Source organism: Hippichthys cyanospilos, chromosome 4 (genome assembly GCF_059441005.1).
Source record: "Hippichthys cyanospilos isolate Australia breed blue-spotted pipefish chromosome 4, RoL_Hcya_1.0, whole genome shotgun sequence".
NCBI lineage: Eukaryota > Metazoa > Chordata > Actinopteri > Syngnathiformes > Syngnathidae > Hippichthys > Hippichthys cyanospilos.
Genome location: NC_142372.1, coordinates 21604276 through 21623481, shown reverse-complemented (window position 1 = coordinate 21623481; position 19206 = coordinate 21604276). Strand labels below are relative to the sequence as shown.

Below are 19206 nucleotides of genomic sequence, written 5' to 3'. Positions count from 1 at the left end.
ATCGGCGCATCTTAATTTTGCCAGTGCAAGTCTAGTTTGACATGTTTGTGAATTTGCTTTGCCTCACTGGGTGTTTTAACCTGATTTTAGACTATGTAAAAGTTGTTCTGTTTCGTGGCAAAGGTGATGTAAACACGATTGTGTTGGACTAGACGGAAGCACGTGATCCAGCGAGTCTATTTCTTCTTCTGCAATGTCAAACTCCGCTTATTCTTTGCATGCCCTGGTGCTTTATGTCATATGCCCAAAGTGGGAACGGATCAAATTTTCACCGGCCCACAGCCCATGTTATCAAATCAATAATATGTAGACCAGATGAGAGGCATTTAAAAGTCTAAAACTGTCGCCAAAATCGTCTTATGATGCGCTGCGTCATGTGTGCACTTAGTTCCAAAATCTGTAAATGTTGCTGAGTGACATCAATGATCTCCCTGCTTGATTGACTGGACGCCGCTTGTATTTAAATCACTTGATAAAAGAGAATGTCAGTTATCGCTTGATTGTTATTATTTTTTTTAGTGGCTTGAATTGAAAGCTTGAACTTTATTTCGAAGCAACACTGTGTGAACGTGATTGATTTCAGACCAGAACTGCGTTGTCACAAAAGAGGCTGCGCACTCCTGGTTTAGTGTTGTCGTGACTAAGCTTCCGGAAATAACTTCAAAATAAAACCCCTTTGTGTCCTATGTTACTTGTACCGTGTCCAGTTTATGATGAAGGATGACTTCTTCACGAAGGATGGCTTTGGCTACGGTGTCGTGGTTTGACAGGCAGCGCAGTGTCTTGTACGTAGCACGTTTAAACAAATAAACAGATTAAGTCCCAAAGATAAGATGGATCTCTGCTTGTTACATCCCAACATGGCGTACAACATTGTAAACACTCCGTTATGGCCAGTTCTACCATGTGCATGGTCTAGGAAAGTACTCCACACATGTATACAATTAGACACAAATACAGGGACCTCATGTTTAAATAGGAACGAATCCTTTCGTTGACAAAAGAACTCTTCACTCAAAAAATTCGGGCATACCATCATAAAAGCTTACAATGGTGAAATTCCCCCATAAATTTAAGGCAAAAGCAAGGTGAAAACCTCTGTTAACATTCAAAATGAAAGCATGACAAAGTTACATGAGAAAAAAATGTTCAAGAAGCAGATTATTTGGCCTAATGAAGCCAAAGAGTGAGTGTGGTTAAACAAAAATAGGAGAAGCAAAAAAAAAAAAATAATGATAATAATCGCTGCATCGCATCACATGTGTTAGACTTGATGGACAACGCTAAGGCAGGGGATGACATGGCTTATTGAATGTGTACAAAGGTGTTAATTGAACAGGATGAATTTGAGGGTTTTTTGAAGCGTCATGGCCTTCTCCATGCTGCTTCCAAATCAGTCGTTTTTATGTCTATAATTTACAACACTTTTCATTGTGATGCATTACAACATACTTTGATGCACACAAAACGAAGTTACTCACATTAATTGGCTTGGCCTCTTCAGCTTCTGACTGCTGGCTGGCTTTCGTTTGTCGACAAATGCTTTCTGTGAATTTGTATTTATAACACCGATTGAAAATGAAATTTATTTAACAACTGTAATGGCGAGTACATGAGTAAAAAAAATGTTGCTAGAATCGTTTGGCCTGTTTAATGTAATTAAAGAAAAGTGCTTAACAGAGTTTCTACTGAGTTGCTCCGGTCCTTTAGTTTGGCATATAATATTGATGTCAGACAGTATTTAAGCTCTTAGTTCTCTGTGATACATTGTCAGAATGTTAAGTCAAGTCAGTCTGTTATAAATTATTTGTGTGAACATATATCAGTGGTTAAAATAATGGATACACGGAAATGAACAAGTTGTCTGAACGATTCACCAATTTATTTCCGTATTTGACCTTTTGTGAGCGTGACAAGAGCAAGTTTGAGCAGATGGAATTAAACCTAAAATTTGTCTTGTGAATAACAAAAGTTAGTTTGAGATCACCCTCTATATATTTTATGTTTTAGTAACGACTCAAATCTGAGAGCTCTGTCCCACTTCATGCAGGTTTTCAACCTTGCCCTGGGAAGATTTTCTTCTCTGTTGCTCACCCATTTGTTGAAGATATTTGCGTGAGTCATTACGATCTTTCAGAAGTCCACTCACCCATAGCCGGCCTTGTCACACGGAGTAAACCTCGAGATCTTCCTCATTACGAGCAACAGATCACATCGCTCACAGAAACACACACCTTACTGTGCTGCTTGCAGACTGTGAAAAACACAGCTGCCACTCAAGTACATTAGCTTATGAGACTGCATCACAAAAGCGCACACAGCGCGTCACGTGTACCGAACCAAAACACATGAACATCTGTGTTTTGCCCAAGATTTAGCCGCTGACTGAAATCACACGTCCCACCTGCTGAACTCACATAATTTACTGGGAATTTATCTGGGATTTGTCTGGGCGTGGGTGGGTGAGAGAGTGTGGGAGGTCTGAGTGAAGGCCAACGTCCCGCATACTGTCCCAAGCCAGTTGGGATTGGCACCAGCAAGCCTGCGACCCTCATGAGGATGAGAGGCTCTAGAATATGGATGGATGGGATACAGATCACAATGTTCTCTAATATTACAAATTATTATTGGATTTTTGTGTTGTAAGACATTTCCACGTCTGCATTCTCTCCGTCTCTTGGCTCTCATTTGTCCTTGTCATGTGACACGAACTACCCTACAATTTAGTGTTTTGTTTTTCATTAACCTAAAATGTTTTGAATTGTAGATTTATACCTAATTATGAAGAAATATCAATGCAATTATTTGCTAATCTTTTCCAAGTACCTTGTTTTGCTTTGCTTTACGCAATAGGTTCTTAATCCTTGCTGTAAAATGTTAAACCCTCAAGAACTAACAGTTGTCAAGGAATAGTCAAATATGATAGATCAATACAACTTTTACCTTCAAATAAAATGAAAATATTCGATACAAAGATGAAGATAATAGATGATACTCAGAAAAAAAAGATGTACAGTTAAAACCAGAAGGCCACTCATTTTTACTTCACTCAGTGTCACGGGGGTGCGCGGCGGGTGCGAGGAGGAGGACCCAAAAGCAGGAGGGCGTTGAGACAGGGGCTTCATGAAATCCATATTTATTAAGGAACGGGAACAAAAGCGGGAAAAACAGGACGGCAAAAACTCTAACTAAGGGCGCAGGCAGGCTGGCAAAAACAGAAAACAAAACACGAACGGACGGGCGGCAGAAAAACACGGAGCTGAGGGACGATGGGCGAGACGGGACTACAAGACGACTACGAAAATGCGACAGGGACAATACGACAATGACATGACAATGATCCGACAAGGGCTGTAACGGAAACTAGGTTTAAATACATTCACAGACTAATCAGAAACGCACGGCAGCTGGGCAGGAACAATAGGCAAGGGGAGCGGATTGGAGGACACGAGGGGCAGGTAACGCGGACAGGTGGACTAAATCAAAACTTACGCAGGAAGACACGAAAGGAGCAGATGAGCACATATGAAAACAGAAAGGAACAGAACCCTTCAAAAGAAAGCCACAGCCCAAAATCCAACAAACCATGACACTCAGTTTGGCTATTCTACTCAATGGTATATGGCTGCTTTATATGGCTTGCGTTATGTAAAATTGACAATCAAATGAGTCTCATGAATTTCAAGGTGGACCTTCCAAAAGAAAAACAAAAAACAGCTATTTTCCTTCGCGCAAAATTGTTGTTGTTTTTTTTTAATCAGTTCTTTTCGAGGAAAGCCAAAATGCCCATGATCCTTAAAGGCCTTCTCCTCAGCACTCGTGGCTAATGCCAGTGGTTTGAGCGACGCACGTGTCACCTCCTATGGAGCTTCACCTCCTCCGTGTTATGCTGACCTACAGCAAGAGACGCTCCTCTGGAGGTTGTATATGATTGAGTGTGCATATTCTATGAGTTGCACTGGACTCCAACAGTGGGCTGAGTGAACCAAGCACAAGCACATGAACGCAGCAGGTGGAAGGAGCTCAAGAGAGGAAGAGCATGAGCAGAAATATGGAAGGTTAGTGCAGACTTATTTCACAGAGAAACAAGGTTGGAAGATGAGCCTACTATGTACTCACCTTTACCTGCTCCACGCTGAGTTCACAAGCAGAGTTACTAGATAAAGTCAAAAGATCAATATTGATAAGTGCATTTCTGGCAAAGACGGAACGTGCAGCTATTCTGTTTGTATTTTTAGCCCATCATTACTGCTGTGCCACTTAGACACGGAAATATCACAGCCCACTTGCTCTCAGTTTCCTCAGCTGCTCTCCATGATGGACACTGTGCTGCTCGAGCGTTATCTTCGGTGAGCTGTGCATTTCCACCAAATTCAAAGAAATAGCAAAAGTATATCGTTTGTGACAATAGACATGCAGACAAGAATTTTATAAATCTTAATTACGTGTCATACATCATGACATTACCACAAAGGAAAACATTGCCAAGACACTAGAGGCTGCAAACAGGAAGATGGGCGGACAAGAATAACAATGAGAGAACACAGAGGTGGGAGAAAACAATCTGCAGCACTTCTGCTTAAAAGGAAATATCATTGCATTGCTTTCATAGACTATTAACTAGATGATCAGTGGTGATTCATAAACAGTAGTGGGTCTAAAACACACATTGAGTGTGAATGTGAATGTGAGCATTTGCGTTAGTGCATCTTAAGACTTTCTTGTTTACACTTGAAGCCACAGGAGAGAACCAGTAGGATACCGAACGCAGCAGGTGCCTCATCTTCACGTAATTCACATTTCACGTTGCACATGCTGGTTATTTACTATGTGCCAGCATTCATACAGAGAACAGTATATAAGCCTATGGTGTGTGTCTGTATGTGTGCGTGGGTGTGAAATTTCAGATTTTGAGGAGCATTTGTTTGCAAAATAAAAGCAAGAGTTGTATTCAACTATAAAGGATTCAATATTTTTATAGTCATATGTATACTATTATTTAACCTCACAATGATTTTTTTTTTTCCGTTCACTTCCCCGAGTAGCAGACTGCATGCCATCTTCGATCAATAAACAAATAGCAATAAAACAACAACAGAAACAATGGTGCTGATAATATATTGCAAATATCATGTAGAGCAAAATATTGTGGCACAATTTGCTGGATTTGGTCATGTTACATTTGCAGACTGATCTGTGATTGGTAGTTACTAGAGCCCTGACTATGTCAATGTGTATTTTTTAAAGGTGTAAATTGCACATGCGTAATAATATAGTTATCAAAGAAATTGTTGACACAATTTGATCTTTTCACTGCTGAAAATGTCTCAATAAGTTTAGTATCCCTTTAAATGTGAAGGGTGTACTGGTACACTCATAAATGTAATAAGAATGTGTCCTGGTATGTGTGTATGTGGTCTGGATTTCCATGGTAAAGACAAAGACACTTCAGTATCTTCCTTGTAAGTAAGTGAATCGTCTAAATTAAGATGGTGTAAGCCATAATTAAAGTTGCTCTAAGTAAATGGGTGTTTCCTCATTCAAACCCCAGCTGCTTCTTAAGAGTGTATGTGAACACCCACCACCATGGGCATGTGAATTCATGTCTAAAATATGATTGAATGTATTGCGTAGATAAAGCGTGAGCAAGGAACGACTGGAGATGAAAGAAGTGTGAGAAAAGAGGGGAGTGTGCTTTAATGACGCTAAAAATGTTTGCCTAAATCCACTGTATCTACAGTGTTTGGCTTAAATCATTGATGAATGTTCACATACACAAACAGGATGAGGAAAAAGATTTGAAGGGTATAAAAGAGTGATTCAGGGGTTTGATTAATTTTGCAGGTGGAAAGAATTTGGCACTTGTGAGTTCTCTGTTTGTTGCATTGAGTGTGAAAGAAATGAAAAAGAGATATTTTCATCTATCAAGGCGGCAAACAAGTTGCTGAAGGATTCGAAACGTATAGTAGCTGTGAGAGAAAACGGAAGCGAGTAATTGCATGGCTTGTGGTCCCTTGATATGATCTCATCCTGACATGTGCATGTCGTCTATTTATACGCAAAGCATGAAACGGTTCTCTAGCGATTTAACACTTCTCAGTCTCGTTGGGTAACTAACAACTATCTGATGATGATGAATAGAGAAGAAAACCAGGCCAGCGCATCATAGGGCTTTGTTCCTGACTGCAACTACGTACAGCATTCCCACAGTATGAATTCCTGTCATATTTCTGTCGTGCCTCACTCCCGTTACAGCACAAAACAAAGATGTTTGAATTGGAATCCCAACTAATCCGCTTGTCTTTGTCTTCGACTGTCTCTCACTTAGGTTCAGTGTCCCTCAGTGTATTCCTGGTGTCTTTGGCATTCCTAATATGTGCCCTTTGGCTGGTAGCCCTATGTGGTGTCTGCACATGGTGTCAGCGTAAATTGGTAAGTAGCAGAACTTACATATTGTCTCTTCAGTAGAGTGATTTCGGGGTTTCGTTACTGTCAAAGGACAAGGGTGGAGCCAGTCACCAGAAGGAGTCATGCCTTGTCACTAATTACAAACGTCTTTTCATCTTTGGATGTTAAAGCGTATGGGTCATTTTAGATCGTCGTGACATTTGTTGCTGGCCTCTCACGGAGCCATTGTCCATATGTCAAATAGTAATAAGAAATATGATTGAGACGTGGACTGGTAAACAGTTCAAGTAAATGTGAGATGGAAAACCATATGCCTTCTGCACTTTAAGATGAGTAACGATTGCAAGAAAATATCACACACACGCGCAGTCCAAGCTAACACAAGGTACACACAAGTTTGAATGTTATCCCTGCCTCACTAAGCCAGCTAATTGCCCGTCTATTAATGCATATCCAAAACATTGTATTCCAATTTGTTTAAACACAGTCTTTCACCAGGCACATACTGTACTTATTGATCCAGTTGGAACACACCTGGTAGTTACAGGCTTCCCCAAAACTGCCGGAGCAATTCATTTATTTTTTGCCTCTTCCACTAACAATTCCAATTAATCATTTTAAACTTCATTTTGTGCTCATAGTGTTCTCCCAGTTGTTTAAAGGTGACAAATATCAGTGCTACCCAAACCACAAAACCCTCTTACAAATAAGACACTTTCCGCCTCTTTTACCCGAGTGGCCAATATCACGTGTAGTCTGAAATCTGTTGGAGTAGCTAAACATGCAATTTAGCACTTGCTATTGGGAATCTAGCAAAAGATTGCAATCTTAGTAAATCACATGCAACAATTTAACACTCACAATTTTAAAATCTCAGAAAATCAGGCCGTGTGTAACTCTTGTCGCTCTAGATCATGGATTTTCAACTCCGGTTGTCCAGGGCCACCATTGTGTTTTAGATATTTCCCTCCTCCAACACCACTCATCTCACCTGCAAGGTCTGCATAAATCAGAACATTTGAATCAGGTTTGAAGGAAGAGGGAAATATCCAAAAGCAGGTATGCTTGTGAAATTACAATTCTCACATTTGTTCTCAAACTGTGTACAAAGAACACACTGTATGTACAGTGGTGTCCCACTGGTGCAACTGACAAATATTAAAATACAAAAAATGCATTCAGTGACAGATCTTAAAATTAAAAATACAGAATGTAAAACACAGGTGTCGAACTCCAGTCCTCGAGAGCCAGTATCCTACATGTTTTCAAACTTTTTCCCTCAAAAACACCTGATTCAAATGATTGGGATCATTTTGAAGCTCCTGCAGAGCTTGCTAATGAGCTATTCATTTGAATCAGCTGTGTTGGGGAAAGAAAACCGGAAAACATGCAGGATGCCGGCCCTCGAGGACTGGAGTTTGACACCTAAAACATGATGGGTGATGTCTGTCATGCATGGACAGTGAAAACAGCAGAAGCCTTAGCATGTACCCTCGTGGAAAGTCAACGTTGAGACTTACTGCTCTGGATATATTTGGAGAAAAAGTCTCTAATCCAGCATCTGGTGTTGAGGGTAAATCCGATATCCAGTAATTTTATTGTAAATCTGTCCAGTATTGTGTTAAAGGTCAAAAGTTCAAAGGAACAAAAAGCACCTGAGCTTAGCACCACTGCTGTTCCAGGTGAGGGATGGCAATGTGAACCACTGAATTAGTAATTAGTATTAGTAATTAAGTTAATCTGCTGTGGACAAATAATATAAAAAAACACACACATGTATACACACAAAACACACACACACACACGAAAAAAATATATATTAAAAAAAAAATAATATATATATATATATATATATATATATATATATATATATATATATATATACCCGAGTGTGTGTGTGTTTTGTGTATATGTGTGTGTGTGTGTGTGTGTGTGTGTTTTTTTAATTTGCCCTGATTAAGGGGTACTTTGCTGAAAAGATATTTCACAGGGGTGTCTACCCATGGTTTGAATTACCTGTTTCTGTTACAGATTTCAAGTCCAACTAATCAGCTTTTGTGCATATTGGTTGGTGTGAAATTGAAATTGTAAGATTACAACATAACCAATACACAGAACTGAAAGCAGATGCTTCAATGGCGAACACATTTAACAATTTGTGGCCTGTCATGTTCTCGCCTGTAACATACGCCTTTTGAAATTAACGCGGGCAGTTGCCCTTTCATTTTCATGATTCTGTGACCTTGGACTGAACGTGTTCACGGAGTGTTTACTTCATGTTGTCCATGCAGACTACAAGGCACTGGAGCCAAAGAAAAGGTTTGCATATTTGTCTCTGACAGCAAACACAATCGGAAACTTTACTGTGCGCCATAATCAGGGCTTTGTGAGCCACAAGCTTTGTGTGTAGTGGCTGCTTGCCTCATGCCCCCAGCACCATACTAATGATTCATATGTTAATAAGACTTGCTTGGAGCAGTTGGCTCTGCTGCTGGAGCAAATGTGATTCTACCTAAGCAGTGCCGTTCGAGCCACATCACATCATATTTGCGTTGTGTGGTGGTATAAACTGGGGACACAAAAAGTCTACATACCACTGTAAAATGCCAACTTTTTATAATATTATTTTATTTTTCAAGATGCTTTGAGGGCTATCTATTTTCTAAAATTTGTAACTTCTGTGCAATACTTGAATTTGTAATAATGTGCCTCGAAAGCCACAAAAGCTCAGGATTCAAATTGTTGTTGGACATGAAAGCAAGTGAGTACTTGTGTACAGGAACTTAATCAATTTCTTTATTATGATTATCATGATCAGTATTATTATTTTTATTACCATCATCATCATCATTATTGTGATTATTTTTACCCTCATTAAACAGGAAGCACCAGCTTCGGCAAGGTCTGTGTGAGAGGTAGACTATACAACTGAAGTCAAGAAAACCGAAAGCAGTCAAATTTACCATGTCACCATGCAGTACGTACAGTGCATTTTTAAAGAAGGCACAGCAGTGGTTTTTTAATTACATATTTGTTTTTATAAATAGTGGTGCACAGATTTGTTTTTGTTTTTTTTTTTTTGGTACCAGGAACAGGAAAATGGCACATCGCTGACAATAGTCATCACTTAATATCTATGTATCCCTTTCCTATCTGATCGGATCATTACTGCCAATGAAAAAGGAATGAGCTGGAACACCAACAACACTATTGTGAGACCAGTCAACTCATAGCCCTAAATTGTTCTTCACAGTAAGAGCACTTACTTTTAAATTGTTCGAGCTGACTTTCTGTGGAAGGCATATTACCTGTGTAGTAATAATAGTTTTGGAGGGAAAAAGCTTCCTTCTAAAATTACCTGCATTTTCAGCTTTTTGAATTTGTAGTTCACTTCAATGAACTCATGGAGAAACATCAACAAGTGAGAAAAATGTGGAACAAATGTCAACGTGAATACAATACTGAATTGTTCATATCTGCGGTGTGACCATGGGGATGAGTAACAAAACAGAAGCCTATTTGTAAGAATTAAAAACATTACGTGTATTAGTAAAATTTCAGGCTGAATAAAGTCCCAAAGGATACAAAAATGTTAAGGCTTGAAGTATTTGCTCATGCACTCTTTGCTTAGTGCAAAACCAGAGCCCTGACCCTGTGGAAATATGTACAATCATTTTTGCACTTTTTGCACTTTTGGGAGGAAACACATGCAAAGGCAAGATGTACCATGCTGAGACCCTTACAAAAAAGATTGAATGGCATAATAAAATCAAAAAGTCCTTCGGCAAAGTATGTGCTCGAAAGGTTGCTTACATATGCATCGCAAAAGCTTGGCCTTCTGGCCTCGAACATTTTTTATTCTACTGTAACTATAATATAACATTATGCAACCACATCGCAGTCCTTAATGCCAGTATCACTGTAAACTCCTTGCTTATCTTTGCTTATCCTTGGGTTATCTTTGTCAGTGTTTTTTTTGGTTTTTTTAGCATTTGTCTGTCTCCTTTTATTCTAAATGCTATTTTGCATTTGTCCTAATATCACTTTATCTCCATGTCCTTGTCAAGGTGTCACCAATTTTGCTGTTGTGCAGTGATTCCATGATACCATTTTTACAGTACAGTACCTGCAACTTTGTCTCATTTTGTCTTTTGTAATAATGTTTTTTATACAGTTTTTTTTAGTCCATTTGCCCTCCAATGGTAAAATATGAAAAACAAACTTTTTCTCTGCTTTTTCTTCAAATTGAAATACAAATTCAGACATTATTAATGAAATTTGTGCATTCACTTTGAAAGCACAGTAGTTTGATTTATTAAAGAAGTCAGCCCTAAATCAAAAGAGAGGCCTTGGATTCAAATCTTGGCTAAAGGTAATCCATGTTCTTCCCGAATATCTCCTCCATTTATCATATTGATGTTACTGTCATTGAAAATTTAAACCTTTCCTATGCCTTAATGTGAGCGTTTTGTTTTTTTCGGTTGGAAATTCCAAAAGTTTCAGTACGAGTGTGATCAAGTGTGAAAATCAACTGACAGCTCCTGAGTTATGTCCTCTATCTCTGATTATTTTATTTTTTGTTAGGTGCAGGAGATTCTAAACAACAAAACGAAAAAACAAAAAACAAAAACAAAAAAAACCCACAAGACTGGGCTACAGATGGCTTTTTTTCCATGTATCTTATTTATCATGGTTGACTGTCAGGACATTATGACATTTTTAACCAGTATGACAAAACAAAATCTCAACTGAGACAAGATCAGGATTATACTATACTACAGGATTATACTACTGTACTTTGAGCCCTCGTTGGAGCCCTGGAATTTGGCAAAAGGCACCCGAATGACTCTCAGACTACGAGAAACAAAACATTCTGCCTCAAGATAGGTATGCTAAGCCTGTGGCATCATATACAATAATACTTGAGGCTAAAATTGCGACCAGAGGTCGATCAAAAAAGCATTAAGCAAAGGCCGTGAATACTTACGTGAATGAGATTTCTCATTTATCCTTTTTATTAAATTTAAAAAAAGGAACAAAAAACAAAAACACCTTCTTTTCACTTTGTCGTGAGGTATTGTGTGTGGAATTTTGAGTTAAAAGATTATTTTAATACAATAGTATTGAGGCTGTAACATGACAAAATGTGGAAGCGAAACACCGTGAATTATTTGCAGCTGTACTGTAGGCTTATACAGTTTTAACTACACTAGGTAGATAATTATAAACATTTTAAGGGGCATCAAGTACAGATTATTTTTTTGTTTTTTGTTTGCGACAAGGCTCCATTACTGAGCCCCATGTGCATGCTGCCCCCAAATATTTTTTGTGCATTTTTTATTGTGTCTCAGTCTTGCATAGGTTACTTGTTAACTGCTTTAATTAAACATGAGACAAGAATATTGTGTCCATCTTAGAATAATATAATTTGTGATTTAGTGCCTGCCATAAATTTGATGTCAAATCTTAACTGGAGCTTAGCTGCCAGGGAGAATTCACTCCATGTCATAATACTAAACGCAAGGCTAACGCTGTTATCGCCAACAGTCTGTTGTGTGACAACCATGATGGCAGCAGCCCCCTGATGAGAATACTTCAGAGGGATGCATGACCTCAGTCAGTTTTCCTAATTCATTTTATGCTGCATCCTTGATTTTCTTTTGCATTGTCATTTACATGGCTTTTAATTTAATCCAGCACCGTTATGCGCTTATTTGCTTTTATGTTGTGCACATTTGTTTTTGCCCATCCTCCTGTTTGCCATGCCCTCCCACATTCCCTAAACATGTACTTTCTCCAGCTTCCTCAGCTTTTGTTGACATTTTTATGTCCCCACACTCCTCAATATGTATTCCACCCCACGATTGAAGCTACTCGCATGTTTACTTTCTAACATGTGACACGGTATATTGCTGGCACAGATGTTCAATTCTTTGTTGGAAAAGTATAACTGTATATTGTAAATTGTACTGTATATTGTAAATGAATACAACAACAATAATTGTTCCAATAGAAATGTGTAGGGAGACTGAAGGATGTATTTTCTCACACGTTGAACTACTGCAGCCAAAAGCTGTCGATGCACACTGTTAACAAGTTAGATTTTTACTTTACATATTATTGTATCTGTATACAGGGACATTGCAGTACATGTGGAAATGTCAAAACACGTGCATAAATAATGTGAGGTAAAGTTCACAAGACCAAATTCTTCACAAAGACATCATGGCATCATGACATTTTGCAATATGCAATATCTTAAATTATGCATCTATGTTTACATAAATCAAAATATCATTGCTGTCCAATAAGTTCTTAATTTAATGCCAGAACAATCATTCAAAATGAGCTTCCTCCACCTCTCACGTGTTCTGATTTAAGTGATAGCAACACAATGTGCTGAAAATGCTAGTCTTGACAACTTGGCATTACAATAGAGAAATATGGTAGAGGAATTATGAGTATGTTTACATTTAAATTTAAAAAAAAAAAAAATTCAAAGGTTTACATGGAACACAATGGGCTCTTCAGTACACAGTATTTGTAGAGAAGGGAACAAGGATCGACATTTTAAAATCTGAATTTACTAACTATATTAATGTGTTTACAGAATTGATTTTGCATGCAAGGTGGCACAGTGGCAGACTGTTTAGCATGTCTGCCTCACAGTTCAGAGGTCCTGGGTTAAATTCCAGCTTGCCCTGTCATTCCTGTGCAGGGTATGCATGTTCTCCGTGTGCCCGTCTCTTGACACTCTGGTCTCCTGCTACATCCCAAAAACATGCATGGCAGGTGTATCAGACACCCAAAATTGCCCCTAGTGTGAATGGCTGTCTACCAAATTGGGCAAAACAATGCTTAAACTGACATGAAAATCAAGATGCGCCAGTTTTTATGCTAAAGACCACTGGGTGGTCTACCTAATACGAGCCATTGGCTTAAGCCACCTTTGGGCACATTTAGACAGTGCCTTGCGCGATTGGAGCCCAACGATACTGCTGACTTCTAATCCAAAATACCTCATAGAACAGTCAGCAGTTGTTATGTCTTTGCAAGCTTTGCATGTTTTTTATTCATTTATTCTTTTTTTTTTTTTTTAATGTCCCCGGGAGAACAAAAACACGTGATTTTGCTTCATAGAAGTTTGTTTCAGCTTTACAATGTGAAGGTTGGTGGAAACAAGTGATTTACCTGGTAGCAAATGATCGAAAGCCGGGTAGTTGCTGAGATCTTTCTGTTGTAAGACCCTAAAAATACTCATCTAACCATTGCAGAAAAGACGGTATGTTATTAGAGAAAACTTGAATTTTTCATGTTCAACACTTCTCATTTAAGTTCAAAACACTGCAAAATCCAATTAGTCACATGTGGGTGTTATTTTGGTACAGTTGCATTTTAATAAAGATCCAATTAAACTTCGAGCTCTTAGAGATGAACTCCTGCTGTATGGGATGTTTTCACACTTAAGGTTTAGTGGCTGTGGAGAAACATTAATTGTGAATCATCTAAAAGTTTCGACTACACAAAGTTTTTCCACATTTAGTACTTTTTGTAAATCTTTTTATACTTTACACCGATAGTATAACAATGTTTAAACGGTGTTTGTGTGTGACAGTACTGAGCAAGCGGTTTAGAATTATGCATCATATCCACAGGTGTCAAACTCCAGTCCTCAAGAGCCAGTATCCTGCATGTTTTATAGGATTCTCTATAGGATTCAAATGACCAGCTCATCAGCAAGCAGGAGCTTGAAAGTTATCCTAATCATTTGATGCGTTTGAGAGAACCACCAAAAACATGCAGGATATAGGCCATCCTACAATATATTAAGAGCCTGGATGCTGTTTAAACCACAAAATGTACAGTATACCTATAGTATTTTTCCCTAATGGAACAAGTTGTTATTTATTGGCCAGCCCTTTATGTTCCATGGCCTTGCTGAGTTCAAAATGAGAAAAACATTATGTAAGAGCAGAGAGTCTGTGTAACTAAGCTGAGAAGATGGAGCGGCCTCAATGTTGACTATATACTTATAGTTTGATAAAATGCCGAGTCCTAGCTTTAACCACTGAAACCATAACCATTAAGTGGAGGAAGAATGAAACCTAAGTATGCATTCCACTGTATTAGTGACATGCAGTAATGGTAAATGGTAAATGGACTTTCACTTATGTAGCGCTTTTCTACCTTAGGTACTCAAAGTGCTTTACACTAACTAGTCATTTACCCATTGATGACGCCACAAAAGGAGCAATTTGGGGTTCGGTGTCTTGCTCAAGGACACTTCAACATGGTTTTGGTGGTTGGGGTATGCCTCTATAAAAGTCTGCTTTGTTATTTGAATAAACCTGTCTTTGGGAAGCTTCTACAAGAATACTATATTGGTGAAACATCATAGATACAACATTACGATTGATACGAGCTTCTGCCAGAAAAGTTCAAGGAATGGTGTCAGAAAATATGAAAATATTTATCTAAAATACGTATTTACTGAATGTCCTACATCACAACAAGCTCCTTCATTTTATTTCACACATACTAGACTATTGCCCCTGCATTTTGTCACATCCCCCACTCACTGTGCTTTGCTTTTCAGGCAGTGTTCTCCTTCCACCACGAGGTGGCGGAGTCACTGGCCGCACACTTGGCGGCGATTTATATTCAAGGGCTTTTTAAGTGTGCTCGGAGCAGGAGAACGACGCCGGGTTATTCTTTCGGCTCTTTTTCTCCACGTTTGACCATTTTTTGTTCTGACTTTGTTTTCTAGTTGTTCTCCCACTGACTCCGCTCCCTCGTTGTCTTGCATTTATTGGACTGAAGACTTTAGACAATTTTTGTGTCATTTTGATTTTGACCGTGTGGTTTTGGTTGTATTTTGGTATTTTTGTTTTTGCTCCACGCTTGTTGTGCGCCTTTTATTTCTTCATTTTTTTGCTAGTGAACTCTAGTCAAGTGTCTTGTTGGGGTCCTTATTCCGCTTGTGCCCCACAGTTATTTGTGACATTTGTTTGTTACTGTGTAATATATATGTAGTTTATTTTAACAGCAAACTCTATTTGAAATCGAAAATGCAAGTTAAAAATGGCAAATTTCGACTTTCTGTCAAAATGAGATCAAACAACAGTAAATTTAGCAAAAACATAAAATGATTTGGTCTAATGGGCCTCATAAATTATATGGCATGCCAGACTGCCCTTCAGGCCTTGAGTTTGAAATAAATGATTTTAGAGTTTTAGTGTTAAAAGACAATCTATGTGAGAATACCAAAAATAGATTGTGTGACTTTGATCCATCCATTTTCAAAAGGCCGCTTATTCTCACTAGGGTCGCTAGCTTGCTGGTGCTTATCCGAGTTGTCTGCGGGTGGTAGGCGGGGGACAACCTGAACCGGTTGTCAGACAATTGCAGGGCACATCGAGACAAACGAGCATTCACACTCACAACCACACTTAAGGGCAAATTGGAGTGTCACTACTACACTTATCATGCATGTTTATGAAATGTGGGAGGTGGCTGGAGTAACGGGAGAGAACCCACGTGAGCATGGGGAGAACATGCAAACTCCACACAGGAAGGCCGGAGCAAGCTGGAATTGAACTCGGGACTTTGAACTGTGAGGCGGACGTGCTAACCACTCTTCCACCAAGTGTTTGTTCGTAGAGGGCTTATTTTACAGTTTCCATAGCAACAATGTACATATAGATTGGCATCTTTGTCATTGGTTTGGTCTCTTTGTATTTGTTTTAAGTAACGTGATTTGTGCTAGCATTTTATCTACACTCTTGCCTGTATGCCTTCTGCCTAATCTGTACAGATGTCACATTGTCTCATGGTCAGTTAAACTGCTTCTAATTAGCTACTGACTTCCATATTTCTGTAGATTAGATGTCCTAATTGTACATAGTGGTAATTTGTTTTGGTCCATTCATGTTTTATGCCTCTGCTCTGGTTGACTTAAGCTTGTTTTTCTTGCTGTACATTATGGATGTCCTCTGCCTGAGCCCATCCTGCACATGGATCCACCAGCCTCCACCAATCCCCTCTTTGTGCCCTCTTCTAATACCATCCGTCCAGCCAGCCATCCATTTTTTTTACCCGCTCATCCTAACTAGGGTCGTGAGGGTGCAGTAGCCTATCCCAGCTGTCTTGGAGCAGTAGGAGGGGTACACCTCATACAAGTTGCCAACCAATCACAGGGTACACATAGACAAACAACCTTCCACACTCATAAACATAGCTTAGGGCAATTTGGGGTGCCCAATGTGTATGTGCCCCTTTGCACTGTAAGGAGGAGTTCTAACCACCACTGTGCCGCCCCATTCATTCATCATTGGTGATTAACTCATTCGAATCCAAATGAAGCAGGGTAATATTTTACGAAAGAATAATTGTTACTGCATTTAAGACCTGCAGTGAAAACATTGAATAACATTTCTATCTTTATTTTTGATCCAAGGAATGTTTTTACTTAAAACCATTTCATGCAAAAGTCCCCCTTTGACAATACAGTAACTGTACATGTAGTATATCATCTGCAGTATCCCCCTTCACGCTTTACCTTGTCTGTGCACAGGGGAAGAGGAATAAGCCCGGGGTGGAAGCTGCCAATTCTCCGGAGTCTGTAAGAGGTCGAGGGGAAAATAAAGCCATCAAGTAGGTGATGGGAAATTTGTAGACGGGGAACACTTGGAAGTGATATATGGCGCTCTGGTAACAGCTAATCTTTTAGCATACTAACCGGTATAGCATGTCTGTATCGTTTTCTTTCAAATGGATGCAACAATTGTAGAATATTTGTGAAGAATAGAATGTATTGTTGTAGTATCATTGTATGTTTCCGAATGCAAATCGGACTCTGATAGGATAGATTTCTTCAGCCTTCTGTCCTTGTTATGACGTGCTCATGTCATATGTCTTATGTTGTTTTAACACTCTCTCTGCAGTGATCTTGACAGAGACTTTTGGAATAACAATGACAGCAGCAACGTGCAACAGAGGTGGAGCTCCTACCCACCGAAGGAGTTCCTCTTAAACATGTCTCCCTATGCGCCCTATGGAGACCCTCGCCTCACACCCAAGTGAGTCTCAGTCAGTGCCTTTGAGGCACAATACTGTATTTAATAACCAGCTATGGCATTCAAACACTTTTGTGCTGGTAGTCGATTGGAGCTTATGACCAAAAACATTCCACTGTGAATAAAAGGGTTTCCATGAAATACATGAATGGTACATATGAAATGGCCTACAGTTCTTGATAACCTAAAAGTGGTACAGAACATCTCAACTTGTATTTATGCTGGTGCACATACTGTATTTTCACACAAGACTCTCTTCGTCCCTGGTAATCCTCATGTTTTCCATTCAAGCATGCCCACACTATGGTGGTGTTTAGTATGCACTGCCGGCCATGCAGCTCCGATAAAGATGTGCGCTGCCTTCCTACGATATTGCTTCAATTTCAGGACCATACTTATGTTGGGAGGAATTCCAAGTGCTCTAAAATAATGCCTAAAGATTGTAACGTTTTCTGGAACTGGTGAAACAAAATAAGGGGCTGAATTACCTTTATATTGATGCAACAATTCCATTGTTTGAGGGTGGTCGTCAAGTCTAGGAATGAACTTTTGCATCCAAGGTGGCAAATTTGATTGTCCCATTCCCTATAGCTTCACTTGCTTCATTAGACCTGCATTAGCCCCCACCTGCAGAGCATGAAGCGTTACTATGGGGACCCTGACAGATGAATTCTAGATGTTTCAATAACTTTGTCAGCTGTTTAACTCTGCTTTCATTCATTTGTATTTAAATGTGAATATCAGTGAGTGTTGGCTTCATATGTATTTACAAATGAACCTTTCAAAGAGTTTGTAGCATGCACTGGTCTCCGTACTGCCCGCTTTTGTCAGACTTGCTGTTTTGTGGTTGCGTAGCATCATGTCCTATCTAACCTTCTCACATATTTGTTTCCCTCTGTCTTTGCTCCTAATTTGTCAACGCCTTCACTGTCAACTCTCAGAGCTGTTAGTGTTTTAAGGAATCTTTAAATGTCCCCGACTATGATGCCTCATATTTACAGTAAAAAAGTGGTACTTCTGAAGTACAACACTGTGAGATATTCAAAAAGTGTGAACTAAAGGAACTGTAACTAATTCACTTTCCTAAAACATATTTACTGTTCATGCATCGTAAGAGATATTTGAAATTTCAAGAGGACACAGTATAGATGAATCACTGTAGAATAAACTGTAGAAAAAAAAAAAGCTGTTTAATTTTTTTCGTTGAATGACAAAGGAATATCCAGCATAATCATTTAGTTGTGCCCTGTACGTATCACCAGTGTGCAATGCCCAGCCTAAGTGCGCATGGGAGTTATTATCTTTTTTTTGGTATTTACCTAGGCTTTGTAGAAGTAGACTGAGTCTAACGGAGTGTTGTATGATGGAACAAAGCCAACTCCTAGCCAGTTGTGGCAGCATTCCTTATTTGCATTAAAATGGGGGGAGTTCGAGCAATATAAAATTTTGACATTGTGGAAACAAACAGATTCACTGGAATCTGTGAGTGACATTGGCGTGCACGAAGTGCGTTTGTATGGTAAACATTAACATTTCCTTGGGCCGTTAGAGACTGCCTTGCACCCACGCCTCACCCCACATTACCAATTGTTCGACAGCATGGTCAGGGTGGCCACTAAAATGAGGTTTAAGATGCTATGATCATAATTTGTCAGATTAATTGATTTCTACAGTGATTCGGAGAGACTGTCACACGCTGCTGTTAAAGTTAGGAATGAAATGC

General features: G+C 39.1%; 1 protein-coding gene across 4 annotated transcripts in view; it reads left to right on the top strand.

Moving 5' to 3' along the window:
- The window catches only part of syt7b (synaptotagmin VIIb), an 86364-nt gene that overhangs the window by 24974 nt on the left and 42184 nt on the right, over positions 1-19206 (top strand). For 3 of the 4 annotated variants that reach the window (XR_015865485.1, XM_088413943.1, XM_088413942.1), the window contains exons 2-4: positions 6329-6432; positions 16982-17061; positions 17352-17486. Coding sequence is in view for 3 of the 4 variants with exons in the window: in XM_088413943.1 (XP_088270069.1) it covers positions 6329-6432; positions 16982-17061; positions 17352-17486 (319 nt within the window). In the remaining variant the exon portion in view is untranslated. The remainder of the gene's footprint in view (positions 1-6328; positions 6433-16981; positions 17062-17351; positions 17487-19206) is intronic. The other variant, XM_088413944.1, reaches the window with a different exon arrangement.